The 24,507-nt window shown below is 43.2% G+C and overlaps 1 protein-coding gene across 1 annotated transcript in view; it reads left to right on the top strand.

Moving 5' to 3' along the window:
- The first annotated feature begins 13,907 nt into the window (after positions 1-13,907).
- Positions 13,908-24,507, top strand: part of RBP3 (retinol binding protein 3) — a 117,003-nt gene continuing 106,403 nt past the window's right edge. The window contains exon 1 of the mRNA XM_086921784.1: positions 13,908-17,003. Coding sequence (XP_086777910.1) covers positions 13,992-17,003 — 3,012 coding nt within the window. The 5' untranslated portion in view covers positions 13,908-13,991. The remainder of the gene's footprint in view (positions 17,004-24,507) is intronic.

Raw genomic sequence — 24,507 nt, 5'->3', positions numbered from 1 at the left:
ACACTGACCAGGAGGATATGGCAGTTCACAGACTGCACACAGGCACTGCGGTGGCAGGCCTGGGACACCATTTTAGGGCTACTCATGTGGGTGGCACAATCTGTGCTGCAGGCCCACTGTAGCATTTGTATCACCAGCCCTGGCACACTTAGTGCACTTTACTAGGGACGTCTTGGTGAGACAAATATGCCAATCATGGATAACCAATTACAATCATAATTTATACAGGGAGCACTTGCACTTTGACACTGATCAGCAGTGGGAAAGTGCCCAGAGCGTCTATACCAGCAAAAAAGTAATCCAGCACAGCATCAAAAATCAAGGAGGTAGAGGCAAAAAGACAGGGGAAACCATGCCAAAGATGCCAGGTCTAACAGTACCATTTTCATTCGCAATAAGTTACAGGTATATTTTTTTTTGTTACTTAATGTATGTGAAAAGAGTTCATGGACCATGAGGAACATGTGTGAGTTTGAGTAATATAGTGAAACTGCTAAGGATCGTTTATGTCTGCATGCATACAAATGAAGGTGACCTGTTTACATCTACACTCACTGCAGACTCCGCTGTGTGCCCACTCTTGTACATTGTATTTCCACAGTTACGCCGCCTGACTGCATGGTAGCCCATACCACGATATCAAGGACACAACTCTTCAGTAGTAAGTCGATATTAGACCTGGCCATCTCTGCCTCCCAAACGAAAGGAGGCACCCAGAAAGAGACCCTCTTGCGTCTTTCTTATTTCTGGTGGCAGTGGGCCTACACCCATTTATTTAGGAGTTTATTTATGAGCCATTGTGTCACTTGTGTGCTGCGAGTGCACCACTTTTTGTGACACACCAGCGGTGTAAAAAAATTGCCTTGTTGCACCATATTTACAAAGTGACACATCTAGGTAGATGCGTCGCTTTGTAAACTCCCACGCCACATTATACCTGTTCCAGGTATAATGTATGCAGGGGTGGATGTTCCGACACAAGAAAGGATCATAGAAGCGACGCAGCAAAATCTATAAGATTTCACTGAGCCACTTCTAGAACAAAAATGTGTCAATATCTTAAGCCTGCCTCATGACAGGCGTAAGACTGACGCAGGCACATTTCACATGGGACTTGCGCTTGTGTAATAACCCATTGCCAGAGTTGTGCCACTTTTGTGACACACTCCAGCAATGCATCATTTTTGCACCTACAGATACGTCAGAAATACTGACGTATCTGTAACTCCTTGCGACATGATGGGTCATACTGTAAATATGACGCATCATTTGTGTCGCAAGGAGGCACAATGAAAAGTGATGCATTGCTGTTTTCTCGCAGCGATGCGTCACTTTTCATAAATGAGGCCCTTACTCTTTAGAAGAGGCTGCTGTGGTGACGTTCATATCTTTTATATCTTCTAATGGTTTTACCAGCATTTATGTCTTCTCTTTTGTCACGGTGAAGTTGCAGGCCCAACGTCTTGCAACAAACAACAGCTAGGGCTGGCAAAAGCTGGGATGATACCTAGTTGGCAGCTCTCACTTATTGCCCAAGATCTGACAGCTCTATTTTTAGATGCATGAAGGACGCTACATACAGGGGAATTTCTAATGTGGCTGGACTAAAAAAAAAATGTGATTCTCTTTTAGGGCCAACACAAAGTGAAATGGAAAAGACCTCGACAATAACACACTTGTGACTTCCCCAAACTCAGGCCCTTGACTGAAAATGTGGAGCTGGACCAAAAACAAGAGCAGTAGGGTCAATTAAGTGAACTTTGAACCAGAATTGCATAGACCAGAAGTAATTACTTTGATCAGAGACAATTGAAATACTCAAATAACAAGCCTTACTTCAAAGCAGTTTAGCTGTGCCAACAACCTGCTATAAGTGAAATTAAAGAATTAAAAGGTATGCAGATTGGTTAAAACAAATCATAAAGTAACATGCCTTATTTTCAACTACAAGGCCTCTTGAATTCGAGTAAATTGGAACGAGGTTCTAGGCATAGCTGTCATTAACGCAGTTGGTGCAATTGACTAGGGCTCCAAATTATGAGACGGCATGCGTACTTAAATTATGCTTCTCATCTACAGCTTAGCCAGGGGATTAGGGTGGGTGTTCCCTACTTGCATCAGGGACCACGACCCATCTGCCAAGCCAATGTGGGTTTTAGATGCCTGGCGTTGTTGCTCTATACTCAAGGCCTTGTTTATGAAAACTCTTGTATCGCTGCGTGAAAACAGTGATGCAACAGTTTTCACTGCACCCTCCTTGCGACATTATGGATATGTCAGTATTACTGACGGATCAGTCGGTGCAAAACTGACGCATTGCTGGAGTTGTGTCAGAAGCGTGACTCCAGCAATGCAGGGGGAGGGCCATGATTATAGCACTGCTCCACCCTTATATCTGTTGTGAGGCAGGAGTAAGGATTTGACACAATGGAGTCCTAGAAGTGGCATACTGAAATCTTATAGATTTCAATGGCCCACTTCTATGAGGCTTTGATACTGGGGAACGCCCACCCTGCATACATTATACCTGACACAAGTATAATGTAGCGCTGGGATTTACAAAGTGATGCATTTACCTCGATGCATCAGTTTGTAATCAGGGTGTAACCTGTCGCATTTTTTACGCAGCCGGTGCATCACAAAAAGTGACGCACCAGCAGCGTAAAAGTTTCACAAGGGCTCATAAATGATCTTCACAATCTGCTGTAAGTCTAGGATGTTTCTCATATACATTCTCATTAATTATTTTTACCTTCACTCCAGTCTCTGGGCTTGCGGGGGTCGTATCATAAACAGGTACCCTGGAAAGATCAAAATCCAGCTACTGCTCTCCGTTGCCGAGTTGTGCTGTCTGCAGCTCATGCAATGGCAGGACAGAGTCTTAACCTCTTCTGTGCGTGGGACATGCCCCGGCCATCTGACTTCATGGTGGGCATGTGTGGAGGACGGACGTGGGCCGTCCGAATCGGGCACGCATGGAATTCCTCAGCACCGAGGGAGAATTCCGGCCTCATCGAAGTGGTTAAAAAGAGATGCTGTGCCTGGGTTTATGACAGGGCCCGGGAGCTCTAATTGAAAAACTTTAATCACACAGGCCTCCTAGAAACTCATGCCCCTGTCTGCCAGTAGCAAGGTCCGGGGTGGGGGAGCAGGGCCGGTGCTAGCACTGGTCACTCACGGTGCCACAATCTGTTATAGCACCCCCTTTCCCCCAATCCCCATGACCTCTTCCTCAGATTTCCTCACTACCACCCGGTGAAAGGACCCCTCATCTCTTCATAGCCTCTCTCCCTCGCATACATTTAATTTGTTTAGAGCGCTGGTAAAAGCTAGCTTTACTAATCTTCTCAGCTATCCACTTTAAATTCAGATCTGTTCTTTGCAGGAGGCATATTAACCCTCTGCGCTACTTTATGGCGAGTTAAATCTGCCACTAGACATAACTCCGTTCTCTCTCTCTCTAGCAGGAACATTAATCACAAGAGTTATCTTGAAATTTGTATTGCTGCCTGCAATCTGGGCTCACAAGGAACTCTGCATCAGCTGCTTTTAAATCATAAGTTCACAGCGCCCCCACCAGAGGTCTGCACCCTCACTTCCATGTCAGCGCCCAGTGCGGCCGCACCAGTCGCATTGCCCTGTGGGGGAGGCTGGGATTTCTGAAGTGGAAATCACAGATTCTGGCCAGTAATCCTTCCCCAAACCTCGCTATTACGAGTTTTCTGTCTGGAAAGGAGAATTTGTAGGAAGAGCCCCACAGTCGGTAACACTTGTCAGCATTATCGTTTCTTCAATGTACATGGCACAAGTCTGCAAGTGTTTGCTGGATAAGTTGCTCCTCAGTCGGCATTACCCGCAGAGCATACAAATAGTACATCTGCACGTATTACGGGGTGATTATTGGTGATTTAGGGCATTACACAAACGCTAATCCGTCTTCTTACGAGACAATTTCTGTGAGAAGTGTGACACAAGAAGATGAGCCTGCGGTCTATTTAAAACTGTGCAATCTCTTTCCCATTGGCTCAAAGCGATGGCCAGATTCGACCTTATGTTACTCAAAGGCATTACGGCTAAATCCTAATTGACTGAAAATGAAGATTAAAGGTTTGCACGTGTGACGTAAGCGGCATGTGCATTTCTCCAGGATGATATAATGATTCATAAAGAGCTTCTGCGATTGGACAAGCGTTCTCTTGAGATGTACTGTCCCTGTGTTTACGCAGCACAGCTTTTGCCTTACCCAAAAGCAACCCTTCACCAATCAAGCATTGGCAAAGCCAAAAGGTCTCACCTATTTAAGAGCTATTGACTTTGCCATTGTGTTTTAGCCATGTTGTACACCAGCATGTTGGCTGTTTAGCACGAATACAAATTAGTGGTGTAAAGGAGAGAGAGTGGCATGGAGTGGAGTGTCATAAAGTGTAGTGTTGTGGAGTGGCATGGAGTGTTGTGAAAGTATTAGAGTGATATAAAGTGGAAGGGAATACAGTGGAGTAGAGTGTTGTAGAATTGGGTGGCTTAGAATGTTGTAGAGTGGAGTGGCAGAGTGTGTCTTAGGCTGGAGTGGCATAGAGCAATGTGGAGTAGAGTAGAGTGGAGTAAAGTAGCGTGAAGTGGTATAGAAGGAGTTGCATAATGTGGAGTAGAGTGGAATAGAGTAGAGTGGCATAGAGCGGAGTAGTGTAGTTGAGTGGAATGGCACAGAGTGGAGTAAAGTGTTGTCGAGTAGCGTAGAGTGGAGTGCCATAGAGTAGTGTATAATTGAGTGGCATAGAGTGGAGTAGAGGAGTGGATTTGAATGGAGTAGTGTGGCTATAGACTAGAGTGGATTAAAGTGACATAGAGGGAGTTGTGTGGAGCATCGCAGAGTGAAGTAGAGTGTCGTAAAGTGACATAGTTTGGAGTAGAGTTTTATAGAGTGGAGTGGTTGAGAATGGAGAAGAGTATTGCAGAGTGAAGCAGAGTTTCATGGAGTAAAGGGTCATAGAGTGGAGCATTGTGGAGTGGAGTGTTGTAGAGTGGAGTGTCGTAAAATGAAGTAGAGTGACCTGGAGTGAAGTAGCATGGAGTACAGTGGTGCAGATTCGATTGGCGTAGAGTGTAGTGGCATAAAGGCCATTGGTTTTGAATAAGGGGGTGTAGAGTGTATTGGTGTAGAGTGCAGTGATGTGGAGTGCAGTAGTTTAGAGTAGAATGGTGCAGTGTGTGGTGGCGTGGAGTGGAGTGGAGTGGCGCAGAGTGGAGTGGTGCAGAGTGAAGTAGAGTGGCATAGAGTGCAGTGGCATAAAGTGTAGTGGCTAGGAGTACATTGATTGAGAGTAGAGTGAAGTTGTGTAGAGTGGAGTTGAGCAAGGTAGAGTAGAGTGGTGCAAAGTAGAGTATAGGGATGAAGAGTAGAGTGGGAAGAATGCAGTGGTGTAGAGTAGAGTGACGAAGAGTGCAGGGGCATAGAGTGCAGTGATGCAGAGTAGATGTGAGTGGCATAGAGGGGAATGGCGTAGAGTTCATTGGTGTAGAGTGCAGTAGAGTGGCATAGAGTTAAGTGGTGCAGAGTAGAGTGCAGTGGCATAAAGTTCAGTTGCATAGAGTGAAAGAGTGAAGTGATGTAGAGTAGAGTGGCGTAGAGGTCAGGATCGGAGAGTGCAGTGTTTCAGCGTAAAGTGTCGTACAGTGCAGTGGTCTAAAGTAAAGTGGTGTAAAGTGCATTGACGTAGAGTGCAGTGGTGTAGAGTAGAGTGGTGCAGAGTAGAATTTATTGGAGTAGGGAGCAGTGGCATAGAGTACAGTGGTGCATAATAGAAAGTGTGGTGTAGAGTACAGTGACGTAATGTGCAATGCTGTTAATTGGAGTGGCGTAGAATGCATGGGTTTTGAATAAAGTGGCATAGAGTGCAGTGGAGTAGAATGGTGTAGAATAGAGTGTAGTTGAGTAGAGTAGCGCAGAGTGAAGTAGAGGGGAGAGGTTCAGGGTTGATTGTATTGGTGTAGAATGAAGTGACATAGAGTGGAGTGGCACGGTGCAGAATGGAGTAGAGTGACATTTAGTGCAGTGGAGTCGAGTGAAGTAGCATGCAGTAGAGAGTTTCAGAGTAGAGTGAACTGGCATGGTGCACAGTAGAGTGGGGTGGCATAGGGTAAAGTGCAGTCACATAGAGTAGAGTGGCATAAAGTAGAGTGGTGTAGACTGCAGTGTTATAGTGTGGAGTAGTGCAGAGTAGATTAGTGTGGCTTAGAGTGGCATTGGTGTAGAGTGCAGTTGAGTGGTGTAGAGCATTGTGGTTCAGAGTGTAAGTGCAGTGGCGTAATGTGCAGTGGCATAGAGTACAGAGTAGAGTGGCATAGAGGTCAGTGGCAGAGAGTGCAGTGTTCCAGTTCGGGCTGGACTGTTCCCATGAGGCACAGGGTCAAGGCTGATTTGCATATGGCCATGTCTGAACTGGGGTGGGGTGGAGTGCAAAAACACGATGGATTTAGAGTACAGTGTAGCAGAGTGTAGTGATATATATATATATATATATATATATATATATATATATATATATATATATATATATATATAGTGTAGAGTACAGTGGCGAAGCGTGCATTGGTTTAAGTAAAGTTGACATAGAGTACAGTGGTGTAGAGTGCAGAGGTTAGAGGACAGTGGCGTGCAGTGGAGTGATGCAGAGGGGAGTGGAGTGACAGAGTGCAATGGCATAGAGTGCAGTGACATAAAGTAGATTTTTTCGGAGTAGAGTGATGTGGCATAGAGTGGAGCGGTGCACGATACAGTGGAGTGGTGCAGGGTAGAGTGCCATAGAGTGCAGTGGTGCAGAGAATATTAGAGTGACGTAGAGTGTATTGGCGTAGAGTGAAATGGTACAGAGTAGAGTGAGTGGCATAGAGTGCAGTGTTGCATAGTAGAGAGGCATACAGGCACATTCTATGAATTTGCGATTCCTTTTTTGCGATATTTAAGGAATCGCAAATAAGGAATCGCAAAATGCGATGCATTATAAAAATAGCGAAAAATTAAACTATTGCTAAAAATCGCAGAATTATTTGCGATTGTTGACTTTTGCGATTTCGCAATTTTGTGATTTCACAATTAGCAAAATCGCAATTTCCAGAGTCGCACATTGATGCATCTTGATGACATCAGAACCAGGAAGTGAGCACTCCAAGACTCATTTTCAGTGCAGAGATTCAGGGAGAGGAGTGAGTTGGCTCTGAGAGTAGAACAGGAGTGGGAGAGAGAGATTGCAAACACCTGGCAACCAACTAAAAATGGAAGCTGCACAGACATGCAGAGGACAGCCAAATAGGCAGGGAAAGAAAAGTAACATTTTCAGAGAAAGAAATTGAAACACTCATTGAGGGAGTAGTCCACAGCCATGATAAGCTGTTTGGCAAAGCTTCATTGAAAGTACCAGAGCAGGAGAAACTGAAAATATGGATCCGGATCCTGAACAGAGTAAATGAATTGGGGTGACACCCGCACCAATGAAGAGCTAAAAAAGCGATTGTACGATCTGCGCAGTCGGGCTCAGGTGCGCATTGCAGACCAGCTGAAGGAGGCAAATAACATAGGAGGGGGAACACCAACAGACACTGGAAACACTCCCCTGGAGGACTTGGTGGAATCCACAATCCAGCCTGAAGCTGTTGTTGGTGTGACTCAGATTGACACCCCAGGAACTGCACACACATCTGAAGGTAAGTGGAATGTATGTTGCCATTGTCCCAATTACTTAAGTCACAACCTGAGCTCTGTACAGCATAAGTGCACACTGTAAAGCATTAACTGCATTTGTTATAAAAAAGGGAAGTGCCTTATGGGAGATGTAGTCAGGGCAAGCAGTGACAATGACTACCACACACATATGCAAAAAAACTAATACAAATAGTGTATCTGATGTTTAAATTAATGACAAATGTATTAATTGTCAACTGTGACATGACCTCACAAGCATGAATTAATGCTGTTTTGCACTGTTTAACCTTACAGATGCAGAACATGTTGAGGCTGGGGATAGTGAGGTCCAGGAACTGCAGCACTCCAGTGAATCTGAAGACGAGGACACACCAGCTCTGCCAACTAAACAGTCACGTGTACCACATTTCCATAGGGCACCTGTCCCGTACTCTCTCCTTCTGACCCGATTGGCTTAGATTGGTGTGTTGGGTTCAGCACTGGAATGGGTGAAATCTTTTTTGTCCGATAGGTCCCAGCAGGTTTGGATCCCACCTTTTTCTTCCTCGGCCAAGCCGCTTACTACCGGGGTACCCCAGGGGTCTACATTGAGCCCCTTGCTGCTTTTTAATGTCTATCTTACCCCGCTTATAGTGATGGCTGAACAAATGGGGGCAAAAACTATAGCGTACGCAGATGATACGCAACTTTTATTTACATGGCCTGATACAGCACTAGACACTGAGGTTATTAGTTCCTGTCTTTCTTCGGTGTTCAATTGGTTAGCAGCGGCACAGCTGAAATGCAACGAAGACAAAACAGAAATTTTGTTGTATGGCCAATTTCCGCCTAATTTTAGAGAACTCTTGTGGCCTCCGGATTTTCCCCAGCCAAGCTCAGTCTCCATCCCTGCAAAGAATTTGGGAGTATGGTTTGGGGAGGATCTGAGGTTTCAGGCACACATAAAGAAGCTTACAGGGGTGTGCTTCGGATCTATCAAGGCTATGAGAAAGTTCTTTCCATATCTCCCATCTTCGGCAAGAGAATCGGTCGCGAGGGCTTTAATACTATCACGGCTCGACTATGCCAACTCTCTTCTTAGTGGAACCCCAGCCTTCCTAGTCGCCAGATTACAGATCATCCAAAATGCGACGGCGAGACTTCTTTTCAATGTGTCCAGTAGAGAGAGTGTACCAATCCATTTGAAAGAACTACACTGGCTACCAGTAACACAAAGGATCACTTTTAAAATCCTGACACTAGCAATTAAAGCAGTCAATGACCTTGGGCCTTCGTATCTGAAGAAAAGATTTAGCCGCTACACCCCCACTCGATCTCTACGCTCAGCTGATTGTAATTTGCTGAGCGTACCCCGCTATCGGCGAGTGCGCCATGGAGGCCAGTTAATTGCTGTCCTTGCGGCTTCGGCCTGGAACACTCTGCCTCTGTTTTTAAGATGAATTCAGAATTTTGTACCTTTTAAGAAGGCACTGAAAACTCATCTTTTTAGATTTGCTTATTAGACTATTTTAAATTTCTTCTGTTTTCCTTTGGCCACCTGCTTGTTTTCTTCTTTCGCGCCAGGATACTCTGGTAGTAACAGAGCGCGTTATAAAACAGCTAAAATAAAATAAATAAATAAATAAAAATAAGTTGCCACTGCAGTGAGACACAACACACGCAGCAGCACACCCTCCACTCCCAATGTGAGGCATGAAGATGCTGCCACTGACAGGCGTCTAGGTGTTTGTGGGAGAAAGCGCTAGGCTCCCATGTACAATGATTTTCAAAGGTGGTGACGTAACCATTGTTACAATGTGACCTTATTACTGACTTTCAAGTATTCGTTCCTTTGTATCTATACATGTTTATTACCAAGACTCTTGTGCCACTAGTCACATTGAGAGTGTGCTTGAACACCCTGGTCATTATTTCCTTACATAAAACATAAAACTTATTTGCTTTGCAAAATACTGTTTTTGTGTCATCATTACTCACCTTAGAAGTAATTTTGTGTGATCTCCAATCTTCTCCTGCACCCTTCTGCAGCGCCTGATCCTTGAAGGGCACGGTGGTGTTGCACTTGCTGGTTCCCATCCTCTGAGTCGCTGTCAAACAGCTCCATTTCCAAACCTCCCTTTGTCGCAATGTTGTGCAGCATGGCTCATGCTGCCACTATCTTGCAGCATTGTTCAGGGTTGTATTTCAGTGCTCCACCGGTCTTATGAAGGCATCTGAATCGGCTCTTCAGCAGCCCAAATGTGCGCTCTATGACGTTCCTGGTTGATATATGTGCTGCATTGTACCTTTGTTGGGCGGCAGTTGTAGGATTGAGGTACGGTGACATAAGGTAATTCCACAAGGCGTATGCGCTGTCACCTACATGTGAGGAAGCAAAGGGTGTTGGTGGTTGTTTGGCATTGACATACATACAATGAATGTGTTGGTCTATTGCACATATTTACCTAGCAGATGTCCCTCTCCAAATTCTCCCCTTGCAAGATGGGTGTGAATGCCACTTAGCCTGAATATATATGAATCATGTGTACTGCCGGGAAATTGCGCCACAATGTCCGTTATGATGTTTTTGGCATTACACACAACCTGAATATTGAGGGAATGATAACATTTCCTATTCCTAGACAAATATTCCTGTGCTGCAGGGGGACATATTGCCACATGGGTGCAATCAATACAACCCAAAACTTGTGGGAAGCCTGCAACCTGGTAAAACTCCTACTTAGTCTTGGCAATGTCATGGGCTGTTGTAGGGAAATTGATATGTGAGCCTATCCGGACCATCATGACATCAAGGAATGCTTTAACACCATGGCTGCTGTGCATTTTCCCCTCCTGTGCTGACCTTCATTGAATACTATGGTTTCATGACGAGCTCAGCTCGTCATCAGCACAGCTCAATTGTGCCTCATGACGAGCTGAGCTCGTCATGAGCATCGAAGGGGTTAAATATTCTTGACATTGTGCTTTGCGACACACCTCCTGCTACTGCGATTACACCCTGAAAACTGCCTGACGCCAGTAGATGTAGGCAAGATAAAACCTGGTCATGCGTTGGGATGGCATTGGTCCTACGAGTCTGTCGTTGCAGGATGGGGTCCAATTCATTGATGAGATCATGGATCATTTGAGCATTAAGCCTATACTTATCGTATATCTCATCCTCATGCTGTCCTAGCAAAGTTATGCGTACTCTGAAAATGCGCTCATTGATTCGCCTCCGTCTCTGTTGCGCAGCCTGCAGCCTCATCCTCCTCGCCATCAGAAACAGTCCTGCCATTGTGAGTCCTGGTAGGTCATTGTGGGTGTGTTTAAATCCGTTTCAGTTGATTTGCAGCTGTGTGAAAGTTGCACTCATGATTACCACCTGGTTGTGTTCCTTCTTATTTTGCGATTGCAATTTAGCGATTGTCAAAGAAATCTCTACTTGCGATTTTTTATGCATTTCATTTGCGATTCTTTATTTGCGATTCTCTATTTGAGAGTCACAAATAAAGAATCGCAAATGTTTTCTCAGAATAATTATGAGATTCTTTAATTTTGCGAAAAAATACAGTTTTTCGCAAAAATAACGGTGTTGCATTGCTACACTGTAATTTGCGATCGCAAATGCCATTTTTGTTGCGATTTGCAAACTTTGCGATTCCTTAAATGCTTGATGCATGTGCCTGATAGTGCAGGGTGGTTTAGAGTGCAGTGGTGAAAAGTAGAGTGGAGTGTCTTAGGCTGGAGTGGTGTAATGTGCAGTGGCGAAAAGCGCAGTGGTGCAGACTAGAGCAGAGTGGCGTAAAGTGCATTGGCACAGAGGAGAGTCGTGCAGAGTAGAGTAGAGAGGCGTAGAGTGAAGTTACGTATAGTGCAGTGGCATAGAGTGGAGTGGTGCGAAGTGAAGTGACGGAGTGTTGCGTGGCATAGAGTGGAGTGGCATTGTGTGGAGGGTTGCAGAGTAGAGTGCATGGCAGAGAGTGCTACAGAGTAAAGGGGAGTGGCGTAAAGTAGAGTATGCATGGTGTTGTAGCGCACTGCCATTACAGACAACATATCTTCAATTTAAATTACCATTACAGTTGCACAGACATACTGACAAAAGTAGACAGCTCACAAATGATAATGTGTGGCAATGTCATCACCTAGTGTATTAAATTATTTTCAAATATTTGTTTCCCCCACACTTCAGAATTACCAAAAAATTAGCTTCCTTTGTTCTTTCCTAATTTGGATGTATTCTGAAATATCTGCACAGTTAAATTACAGACTTTTAAATTTAATGTTGTTGTGTTATAGGGACAATGACATCCTAAAGCCTTCCTCCAGCACACCCCCAATACCCAGCATGATTGTCACATAAATGTTCTCACTTTGAAGTCAAAGAAAGAAAAGTAAAGACCAAGCTCCATTAGAAGACAGAGCCTGACATTGACCTCTGGCTTTGTATGCACAGCAAATGTGACAAAATAATAACAAGATATAAGAAGGCTGGTTTATAGGTTATACTCCACAGCAAGGATCAACTCAAACTTGACAGCCTAAAACAAATAAAGCCAGCAAATGTGAGTTGCAAATCACAAAGCCAATGGTAAGCAATGGGCAGAATGCATTCCCAAGGAAGCCTCATAAATGTCCCCAAGATGACTTTAGCAAACAAGACTCCTGCGCTGTCTGGTAGGCTTCGACCTCAAAATGAACTGGTAACTATGTGCATGCGATATTTATATGCAAAGCAGAAAATATAGGAAATAATTTTAACTACAACGGAGTAACCACAAATCTAAGGCCAATTGTCCAATTACTAATATCAAATAAACTAGACTCCTACTGCAATGCTTTACTTAAACATAAACATCTAAAAACTACATAATAAATTTACTAACAGTGAAGCAATAAATGTAAACATTTTTTAGACACAGTGCTTCTCCCCTAAACAGAATGCCCCTTCCCAAACTGCAGCCATCTCTTCTGCAAACTTTGTCCAAGAATAAGCGCACAGACCCCTTCTGTACTGTTGAAGCACAGTAAATGTCAGGAAGATGCAGTCTCTCTTCACTGGCTCAGAACCGGGTGGATCCTGGTGTTTGCCAGTCTGCAGTGTTTAAAGTGAATTCACCCAACCCGATATTTCTCTGAGCTAGTGCGATATTTTAGACAGCACAGCTCGAAACTGAAGGAGGCAAACCCTGCTCTTCGTATTTGAGATATATTGTCAAAATCAAGTCCTAGCTCGGAGAAATTTCGGGTAAAATTAATTAACTGCATGCATTGCAAGCGCATAAAAAGGCACTCGGGGGCTTATATACAACTTATAAGTCCCTAGAGCCGCCGGTGCGTCACTTTATCCCTTTTAAAAAGTGACGCACCAGCAGCGCAAGTGGCCTGTTAATAACCCCCTCTGATTTCCGCCGTGTTAGCGCATTGCCTCACAATTTGCCGCTGCTGTCTATTTTCCTGCTGAATTCTACGCTCTGATGGAAAACGCTTTACGGGCCCGGTAAATAAGCGCTGCAGGGCTATCACATTTTTTTTAAAAACGCGACTGAGTGCGCTACAGGTTACATATTCTACAACACTGCTTTGTCCCTCTTGGTCTGTTTTGCCTTTCAACCCCTCAAACAGAGGTGCGCCAACCCACTGTCTGCGTCAGCATTATCACGATTCTCATGCCTGCACAATTATGTAAGGATTGCCTAGTGTTAACCCCTGGTCCACAGAACAACTGCTCGCCTATACGTACTTAAGTGTGCCACAAAGAAACGCCCCACTACACTGGAATTATTTAGTATTAGGTAGTTCAAAAGCAACATAGACAAACATACAATTTACACTCACCACCCATCTGCAATACACACATATGTACCACACACAAATCCACACACACACATAGCTATAAACACGTACGTACACACACACACACACACATCACATACACACACACACTACAATCAAACACGTACACACGCGCACACACGCACGGAAGTCATTCTGCAAATCTAAACGTGTTGCATGGGTTGTAGAATTTGAGTGCTTTTAAATGCTTGTCTTCAATTCTTTCTTTCATCTTCTGGACTCGATGGCACAACAGCGCCGAGCAGCGACTGAATGACCGCCACACCTTGGATGCCCTTGTGCCCGTGCACTTCAGACTAATAAGATTACAGGTTTAAGGCAGATAAAAGACTCCGACCTCCTGTGTGTACGCAGACTTAGCACAGGACTCGACAGGCGCTGACCGAGGGGCAGACAGAGCCCAGCTGTATGAGGCTGAAACATTCTTGATTCTGTACCTTCTTCGACTTCAAAGATGGCGACCAGCAGCAGACTGCTGCTTGTAGCCCTTGTCTCGTTCTGCCCTCTGTATCCTGCTGCTGACCAGGTCTTCCAAACCACAATAGTGATGAATCTAGCCAAGGTCCTGCTGGACAATTACTGCTTCCCGGAAAATCTGCTCGGGATGCCAGAAGCCATAGAACAAGCATTACAGAGTGGAGAGGCGCTAAACGTGTCTGACCCCAACACGCTGGCCCACATGATCACCACAGGAGTACAGGGCTCGCTGCACGACCCCCGGCTGGTGGTCACCTTTGAGCCACTGCACCCTGCACCTGAGAAAGAAGCGGTAATGGAACTACCGTTGGAGCACTTGCAGGCGCTGATCCAGCATTCTGTCAAATATGAGGTGCTGGAAGGCAATGTGGGCTACCTCAGAGTGGACAACATCATTGGCCAGGATGTGGTGATGAAAATTGGATCTCTGCTGGTCAATAATGTCTGGAAGAAGCTCATGCCAACCTCGTCTCTCATCCTTGATCTCCGATACAACACTCAGGGGGAGGTCTCTGGGATTCCTTTCATGATATCCTACTTGGTGGACGCTGAGCCCCAGCTACATGTTGACACTATTTATCACCGTCCTTCAAATACCACCCGAGAGATCTGGACTCTTCCAGCCTTGATGGGGGAGAGGTACAGCAAGGAAAAACATGTGGTTGTCCTGACCAGCAAATACACCATGGGCATTGCAGAGGATGTGGCGTATATACTCAAACACCTTAATAGGGCCATCACTGTGGGAGAGAGGTCTGCTGGTGGCTCCCTACAAATTGAGAAGATGAGGATTGGACGATCAGATTTTTATATCACAGTGCCCATATCGAGGTCTATCAGTCCAATCACTGGCCAGAGCTGGGAGGTCAGTGGGGTCGTACCATGTGTCGCGGTGAATGCAGAAGATGCTTTGGATAGGGCACGAGAAATTCTCTCGGTAAGATCTGCAATCCCTGTACTTGCAAGGAACCTTATTGAGATCCTCAGAACCCATTACTCCTTTGTGGAACGAGTTCCTGCTCTAGTCCAGCACATACTTACTATGGACTTCTCGACTGTTACATCTGAAGAAAATCTTGCGGCCAAACTTAACTATGAGCTACAGTCAGCTTCTGAGGATCCCCGCTTAGTTATCAGGCCCCAACCTGAGGGCCATGTCCCGGCTTTGGACTTTCCTGTTGCAGGCAACCTTCCAGAGAACGAGGAAATCCTTAAAGACCTGGTGGATAATGTCTTCAAAGTAAATATACTTCCAGGCAACATTGGTTACCTAAAATTTGACGAGTTTGCGGACATATCAGTGCTAGCTAGATTAGGTCCTTATATAGTCAGCAAAGTTTGGGACCAAATTGCAGATACTGAAAATCTCATCATTGACCTGCGATACAATTCTGGTGGACCTATCACTGCAGTCTCCTTGTTGCTTTCCTATTTCCAGGAGAGCAATTCACAGCATCGTCTCTTTACCCTCTACAATAGACTGACCAATACCACTACAGAATATTATGTTGCACCCAATTTGCGGGGAAAATCTTATGGTGCTAAGAAAGGTGTTTATGTCCTCACTAGCCACAGGACCGCCACAGCAGCAGAAGAGTTTGCATACCTTATGCAGTCTTTAAGTAGAGCTACTATCATCGGTGAAATAACTGCTGGGACTTTATTGCACTCCAAGTCATTCCTTTTGGAGGGCACGCAACTGTCTCTCACTGTTCCTTTTGTCAACCTAGTCGATAACAATGGAGAGTGTTGGCTGGGCGGGGGTGTTGTCCCTGATGCCATCGTTTTGGCTGACGATGCTCTAGACAAAGCTAAAGAAATTATTGCTTTTCAACCAGAGGTATCTGCATTAGTCAAAGGGACAGGAGAACTGCTGGAAGTGCACTATGCTATCCCAGAAGTTGCAAGTAAAGTAAGTGCACTGTTGCGAAGTAAGGGGTCCGAAGGGTCATATCGTTCAGTGGTGGACTATGAGTCTCTGGTATCGCAACTAACTCTGGACCTTCAGGAGACATCAGGAGATCACCGCCTTCACGTCTTTTACAGTGATAATGTGCCTGAGGCCCCAGAGGATCAAACCGCCCACATCCCTTCTCCTGAAGAGCTGAACCTCATCGTTCAGGCCTTGTTCAAGGTTGATGTTTTACCTGGGAATGTAGGTTATCTCCGGTTCGACATGATGGCTGATGCGGAGATCGTAAAGGCCATTGGTCCTCAGCTGGTGAACCTGGTGTGGAATAAACTGGTGGACACTGACTTGTTAATTATCGACATGAGGTACAACACTGGAGGTTACTCCACTGCAGTACCAATATTTTGCTCCTACTTCTTTGACCCAGAACCTCTTCAGCATCTTTACACTATCTTTGATCGCAGCACCTCCGCAGATACAGAGATATGGACCCTGCCCAAAGTTGCTGGGGAAAGATACGGCTCCAAGAAAGATATCTACATTCTCACTAGCCACCTGTCTGGTTCAGCAGCTGAAGCCTTTACCAGGGCAATGAAGGATCTCAACAGGGCCACTGTGATCGGGGAACCTACCATAGGTGGTTCACTTTCTGTGGGAACATACCGTGTGGGGGAGACCCATTTATTTGTTTCCATCCCCAATCAGGTGGTCATTAGCCCTATTACTGGAAAGGTATGGAGTGTGTCTGGGGTGGAGCCCCATGTCACGGTGCAGGCAACCGAGGCCATGAATGTTGCCCAGGAAATCATCAGCCTGCGGTCCAAAGTCCCAGCCATTATGCAGACCACTGGGAAACTTGTGGCAGATAACTACGCCTTCGCTGGCACTGGGGCAGAGGTGGCTGCCAAACTTCTGAACCTCCTTGAGACCCCAGAGTACAAGATGGTCAAATCAGAAGTAGAACTGGTGGAAAGACTATCCACAGATCTTCACACCTTATCTAACGATGTCCATCTGTCAGCTCTATACATCCCAGAAAATGCCAAGGACCAGATCCCAGGAGTGGTGCCCATGCAGGTAAAACCAATCTCTTCCTATTATTTTTAAGCAGTCATAACCCTATTACAATCCATCATTGGTGGAGATATATTTTCTATTGAGGGTCTCCACCGTGAATAAAGCCATTTAAAGTTATATTTTCTGACCTGGTGTATTTTTAATCTTTTAATTTTATATTCCCACAAATATAAAACAGTAGCAAAATAATTGTTAAATTGTTGTGATATGCAACTGCCACCCTTGAAAAGAGATCGACCAGTACATCTTTAAATCCACCAATACACAGTAAAATGATTAGTACAATTTGAGTTAAGCAAATGGCCACAAAAAGCCAAATAACCACAAAGCAAAGTATTTGTATCGGTTTTTCTTAAATATGTTTAAAATATGTTGGCATAGGCTAGCCATTGAAGGCCCAATTAAAAAACGAGGTTTCAATATTTCAAGGAGGTTGCTAAATACACCATCCAGAGGCTCTTGTAGGGACTTTTTTTTATAATGAGAGAGTTTTGACATAGTTATAGAATAAATGAAATTGAAAAAAAACGTTTCTAATAGCCAAAAACGTAAAATAAATGGAGCAGCTTGCATCTTCCACTTCTGTGAAACCGTCAACATATATTGAATGCGTTATGTAAGTTATAAAGACTTCCGTAGCACATCTAACATTAAAATTGTGGGAAAATATGTACGTTAGGAGAGACCCAAGCAGACGGTTTTATTTGAAAGTAGCTTGACAAGAAAAAAGTTTGAAGGTCAATTCTCTACAACCTCAAAGGTGGGCTATTCAGAAATGCAGGGTGAAATCAAACAAAGCAGAACAACATAAGAATGAAATAAAAAGATTGGCCCGGAAGCTTTGATATTTCCAGATATCCTGCTCCAGCATAAAAAGATGGCTGTTAGAGGAAGAGGTAGGTTAATGAAAACGATAATAATAATGCAAAGTTGTATGGTACTGTCCGCTGCGTCTGCTTCCTAGGGGAGACAGCAGGCAACCCCATTCAACTTTGTATTTTTTACACATATTGCCATTGTTTTGAAGAAGACTGATCCTGTGAAATGTACCCATGATATAGTTTCTGGTTACCTAATTAAACCACTCAACACTGTAAAGATATCAACAAAGACAGAAATGAAAAAAAAAGTGTTTCTTAAACATCAATATGCAAGGATCTTGCCCAGGTGGAGACATCTGCGCATTTTCGGACCACACAGCTGCCACTTTAAGAAAGCAAACTTGTAGTGTTTATTCCTGAGACAAATATTTTAGAGGCAGACTCAGGTCACATAAGTTTAAGTATGTGCAGCTGTTAATATAGGCGTTTTGTCTCTCCTGAGATGTTCTGTGAGATACCATAGATATCTAGAAAGAGTCTTGAGTTGTCTGTGATGTAACTTGGAACCCAAACGTGAAAACCTTTGTTGTTTGGGGATCCCTCCCTGTAACTACCGTGGATAACAGATGGACAACAGTCATGAGGAAGCAGAACATTGCCTTTCATACCTTTGAATACATCATTCAGGTCCCAATAAAATATACCCAGCATCCTACTATCCTCTTCCACTACATTCCTCAAACCAAAGTCACATATAGGTGAAACTCTACCACCATCACCTACCCCCCACTGGCCTACACACACTTCCTCACCAAACTTTTTACATTAACCCGTTCAGTGCTGCGAACGTCCAACGGTCGTCGCATGCACTACCTCGCTAGTGCTGCGCACGACCGTTGGACGTCCGAATCCCATTAGCGCAATCGAACGTCCGCAATGGGGCAGAATGTTTGCGGCGCGCTTAACGGGTTAATGCCTGGCATACTTTCACAGAATCCCACCACAGCAAAATGAATAATCCCACCACAGCAAAATTAATATACATCTGGCATCGTAACACCTCCCCCAAAACTACACCCTCCGCCAACCCAACCAGATATTTAGAAAAACACCTGCCTTCCAATGAACCTCACACATGCACCACCCTATGGGCCTTCAGTCTCTCTCCAAGTATGAGTGTTGTAATCTTACTCTCAATGAAAGGTTGACAATGGCAATGCGAGTACTTCTGCGCGAATGGACCCGGGGGAGGGTCAGTCGAGCCCCACAGCTGTCATGAGACAATGTTTAGTGGCTCTTGGTCTGCAAACACCCAAGACAGTCAGGAGAACGTGGAGCACGGCAGCCTCTCTATCACCTTTCCACCATCTCCTCAGGTCCTTGGAGTCCCCATGGTGAAGGTAAAAATGCATTCACTCAAACACCACAGCTAAAACAGGTTATTACTGGGCGTGTTTTGAATTTTAATTAAGCAAGCGGAATTGGAGAATTTTGGCAACTAGGAATTACTCTTGTATGGCAGAGTTCCTGCTAAAATCTGCCAATCGCTGCATCTTCGAGCAACGCAATGACAACAGGAACTATGCGAAGCTTTAGAATGAGAGCTAAGGGGTATGATCAAGATTTAGCATCCCCTGTGTGACTTCAGGTCGCTAGGAGGACTTCTAGCTAGATTTTATGATTGCAGACCGTCGCGAGTGGTCATGGTCAGAAGGCTGTTTGCCCAGTAAATTTTCTACTCGAGCTGCAGCAAATTCAACTCCAAAATAACGTGGTGCCATTCACACCAAATTTTCAGTGTGGAAAGAGCTACTGGGACTAAAATCAGACCATGGGAAACGCAATGTGCATTTTTGCGCCACTATTGGAGCTCCACGGAATCTCGTCGAGTTTTTAATGTAACATCGCGTGATACCATGAAATGAAATTCTGCAAGTTCCTCCCAGGTCTACTTTCATCCATGAAAAGTAGGAACAGTGAATAATGAAACATATGTTATGCTCCTGTTACATCATAGCGGTATATAACCAGAATACCTTTAAGATACCTTATAATGCTCTTGAAAATGCATGTACCTTCCAAAATTTTATTTATTCCTAAAGCTGTAGATGTTGTAAATACATTCATCTTTTAGCTGAAACTGTTGAAGTGTAACTCCTCAGTTTAACACAGCAATTTACAAATTGATAGTATTCATGGTTACTGCAGACACTCACATCAACGTCTGCCACGCACACTTTGCTTCCATGCTCTACAAAAGGAGTACTATTTATGCAACCTCCAGATCACTTTGATCAATGTAAGGAAAGATTTTCTAAGCATGCCGTGTCTGTCATTAGAAAGTCTAACCTCCACTTGTAGGATCTGTAGATTCCAGCCATCTGATACATTTAGATTGAGTGATCAATCATCTAGCCAACAGTATTATAACACAACTCATCCTTTTTTCCTGGATGGAGATCCCCTCTGTATCAGAATTATGGTCCATTCCTTTGAAAATGTGTCTACAAAGTGTGTTGCTTTCCTTCATACAGACTGAACCAAAGTGCAAGTTCATACTGGATTGTGTAGATTTCATTTCTTATGCTGATTGACTGATATAGTGCTACATAATAAAAAATAATGTAACATTTGTGTAGGTTTCTATAGTCACCCATGCTTCTCAGACAAGGAGCTTGCGTAGATTTCCTTGATTTTCCTTATTGATTCATTAAAAATGTTGCACCCTATTCACAATGAATTAGCTGTGAGTAGGTGTGCCTTGGTTGTCTAGTAATCCTGACTTACTTCACTACTCCAGAAAAGAGTCCAGGGTACTTGAAAGGAAATAACTGCAGCAGCCCTGTCAATTGTGCCCCTTGTTATTGAGTTATCAGTTTTCGCATTCAAGCAAATAGGGAAGTGGGAAGTTTAGGTAAATCAATCTTTATTACCCTCTATTTCGTTAATCCAAGAATAAGTCTATACTGAGCACATATGGTTTCAGAAACCATTTACTACCATAATTCCCATAAAGATGTGGTGTAGTAGCCTTCTGTGGCCTTTTGTAATCTATGTAATGATATATAGTAACATATAAATGCTTTACTTAACATCGGCCTCATTTAGAGTTTGAACAAATATGGTAGGGTACCCTGTCCACCAAACGTATGGTATGCCCACTGTATTTAGAGCTAAGTGGACTGTTATGTTTCTGCCAGTAGTCCCCACATTGCCTCCACCTGTGACCACTGATGGCCCAACAGACTCAAAGTCTAAAGGGGTCATTAGGATGTAGGGCAGATCGCCACTGCTTGTATGGCGGTGCGATCCACCCTACAGCCTTCCCCGCCGCCACCCATTTATCCCAGAAGGAGAATGGACACTTGTAGCTTCATAACAATTGGTTGTAGTTGAACACCCTCATAAACGCTACGATGTTGAATGCGGTATATATTGGTTATCCGCCCCACTTTCAGCGTTATGGCATATTCATCGGGTGTCCAATTTTCGTGATATATGCCAGCCTCGACCAGAGGCAACCTTTTGTCTGGGTAGCAGTGTCGAGGGAATGTGAGACACCCCCAGAGGTAAAGGTGAAAAGAGGAAAAAGAAAAAAAAATCTTATTTTAAAAAACAATGCTTCTCCAGAAGGAAAAATTTTAATATAAAAAGGAGAGGTAGTGTTATTAAAAGTGAAGTGGATATAATAGTCAATCAAGTTACTGGATCAACTTATTGATCCAGTAACTTGTCGCAGTGCATTGTCAGCATTGTGGCGGGCTGTGCTGTGAGCACCGCCGGCCACAATGCTGGGAATGGAGAATGGCATCCTAATCGTTGGGCGGGACTGTCGCACCACAGGCGGTCCGTTCCAGCACCGCTAGGGTGGCGGTGGGACAAAAGTCCGCCCGCCATCCTAATGGCCCCCTAAGTGCCTAAGACCATCAACCTATTTGACTCGATAGGTATTCAGACAATATATAGAGATTTTAATATTGACCTACAGAAATATGCAGTTTGAAATATCTTCATACAGATATATCGCCAGCAAGAATATAGTTGAAAAGAATATTGATTTTACAGTAAGTAATATCCATGTGGTTAATATCGGTGTTGATTTTTAATTAATTATATGTATTTTACTATATATTTTAATTGTATATGTTATCAATTATTTGTTTAAATATTGGTAATATTGTTTTATATAGTTTACAAATTTTTTGTAGTTTTTAAAATTTAATTGAATAGCTTTAAAAAAATCATTTTTAGTACCATATCGGGTTTTGGGGTTTATAGTTGTACAGGGGGAGCATTAAATTAATTATAATTAATTATTTAATTGATAATTATTTCTGTTATTTGTATTTTTTACATTGCATTTTATGTGTGGGTTGTGGGTTTTGTAGGGGTATAGGGTGGGAAGTAAATTAGTTATTATTAATTAATAATGAATTTTTAGTGAATAATTATGTAATTTTTAATTATATATGTTAATTGAACAATTAACTTTTTTTAAAGTTACGTTTCAGGTGCATGGTGTGGGGTTGTAGTAGTATAGGGTGGGAAATAAACTATAACAAATTAATAATTCATTTTGAATTAATAGTATTACTTAATTGATAATTATTTCTATTCATTTTATAATATATTACATATTTTTATTTGGTGTGTGTTGTTTTTGTGTGGGTAAAGGGAATGCAGGAAATTAAGTACAATAATCGATAATTAATGGTAATTTATAATTAATTAATTGATAAATTAAATATGTAAATTGTGTAATTAAGATATTGTTTAGGTTATATATTAGGGGGTCGATTCCGATTCGGGAAAAAACGCTCCGAATAGCCGTTCCAGTACGAATCGTACCCTGCAACGTCCCCCGTACGTACGACGAAGTACGATTCGTACCAGGAGCTGGACTCCGTGCGAATCGTACAGAGACCGTACGAATCAAATCCTCGTACGAATCTCCCTCGGAACCCGCTGTACGCAACATCTGTACGGTTCGCGGCTGCTTTTTCCGACCCGGCAAGTACAATCCGTGTTGGGTATGCACTGTACAACCCTTTTTCTACGGGAGCTATAAACAGCCGTAAAAGCAGAGTTCGCCCCGAAACATGTATGGAACGCCCCCCAGGGTACGATGCGTACACCCCATGATCGCAGGGGTACGGTGCGTACCCCTGCAATCACGGCGTGTACACACTGTATCCCGTGATCTTGGGGTGCACGCACCATACCCCAAGTTCTTTGGGTGTCCGTTGCGTACATTCTGCGATCGTGGGGTACTGTGCATACACCCCAAGATCGCAGGGGTACACACGTACCCCTGCGATTATGGGGTGTACGCACCGTACGGTGTGTAAGTGATTGTGTGCTTTTCCGTACAAATCGCCCTTACCTGACTTGGACCGTACGAATCGCGTCCTCATACCCCGGTCCGGATCATACTCGTCGGGTCGTACGGCATGTGTACGAGTGGTACATTTCACTGTTTCAGCCTTGCAATACATACGTATCGCGACGATTCGGACGGATTGACGGAATACGGATCGTACTACGCGACTCGGACGGACGGGTACGAATCGTAAGGCGATGGATCCGGATGAAAATCGTACGGACGTTTTTTTTTCCAGGATCGGAATCGGCCCCTAGGTGTGAATTGTTGCATTTGTAAGGGTAAAGTGTGGGACATTAATAAAGTATGATTCATTTAATATTAACTAAATATTTTCATTAATTGTTTAATTGATAATTATTATGTAAATTATGTAGCAAATATTTCTAAAACTCATATATTAGGTGCAGGTTGTTTTTATTTATTGATATAGGGTTGTAAGGTAATGAAAGATAAATATTTTAATATTAGTTAAATATTATTCATATTTTAATTGATAAATAATTATGTAAAATGTGTAAATATAATAATTTTAAAAATATATTTAAGATGTATGTTTTTTAGGTTAAAGAGGTATACGGAAGAACATTATTTGGGATTTTAATTCTAATAATGTTTGCATTAATTTATGATATGTATTAAACAGTTTAATAAATATGTAATTTGTATATTTTCTTATAAACATATATAGACTGTTTATATTTTAAAAAAAAATGAATGTATGATAGTTTTGCAAACATTGTATTTTCATGACATGAATTAGTCCGTTTCTAAAGTTGCAATCCAACATTTTCCCTACTGTTGCACTGACTGGAGTTGGAATAGTCAATTTTACCCCTCTGCAATCAAACAGTTTCCCTACTGTTCTACTGAATGGAGTGGGAATATTAATTTGCCCCCTTCGCGATCCAACATTTTCTCTACTGTTGCACTAATTGGAGTGGGAATAGAAAATGTGTACCCTTCCATAATCCAACACTTTCCCTACTGTTGCACTGCCTGGAGTGGCAATAGTAAATGTTACCCCTCCGCAACCCAACACTTTCCCTACTGTTGCAGTGACTGGAGTGGGAATAGTAAATTTTACTCCTCCGCCATCCAACACTTTCCCTGCTGTTGCAGAAATTGGAGTTGGAATATAATAGTTATTATTTATCAAATTTGATTGTTTAGTTTATATTGTTTACATTTATATTGTTATGTTTTTGTGTATTTAAAATGATAATATTCATTAATATTGTAATATGTAAAATATATTTAGTGAGTTGTAATTTTTTATGCTGTTTACTTTTTTATTTGCAAT

Source organism: Lissotriton vulgaris, chromosome 5 (genome assembly GCF_964263255.1).
Source record: "Lissotriton vulgaris chromosome 5, aLisVul1.2, whole genome shotgun sequence".
NCBI classification, from domain to species: Eukaryota; Metazoa; Chordata; class Amphibia; order Caudata; family Salamandridae; genus Lissotriton; species Lissotriton vulgaris.
Note: the sequence above shows the minus strand (reverse complement) of the source record. Positions and strands in the feature narration are given on the sequence as shown.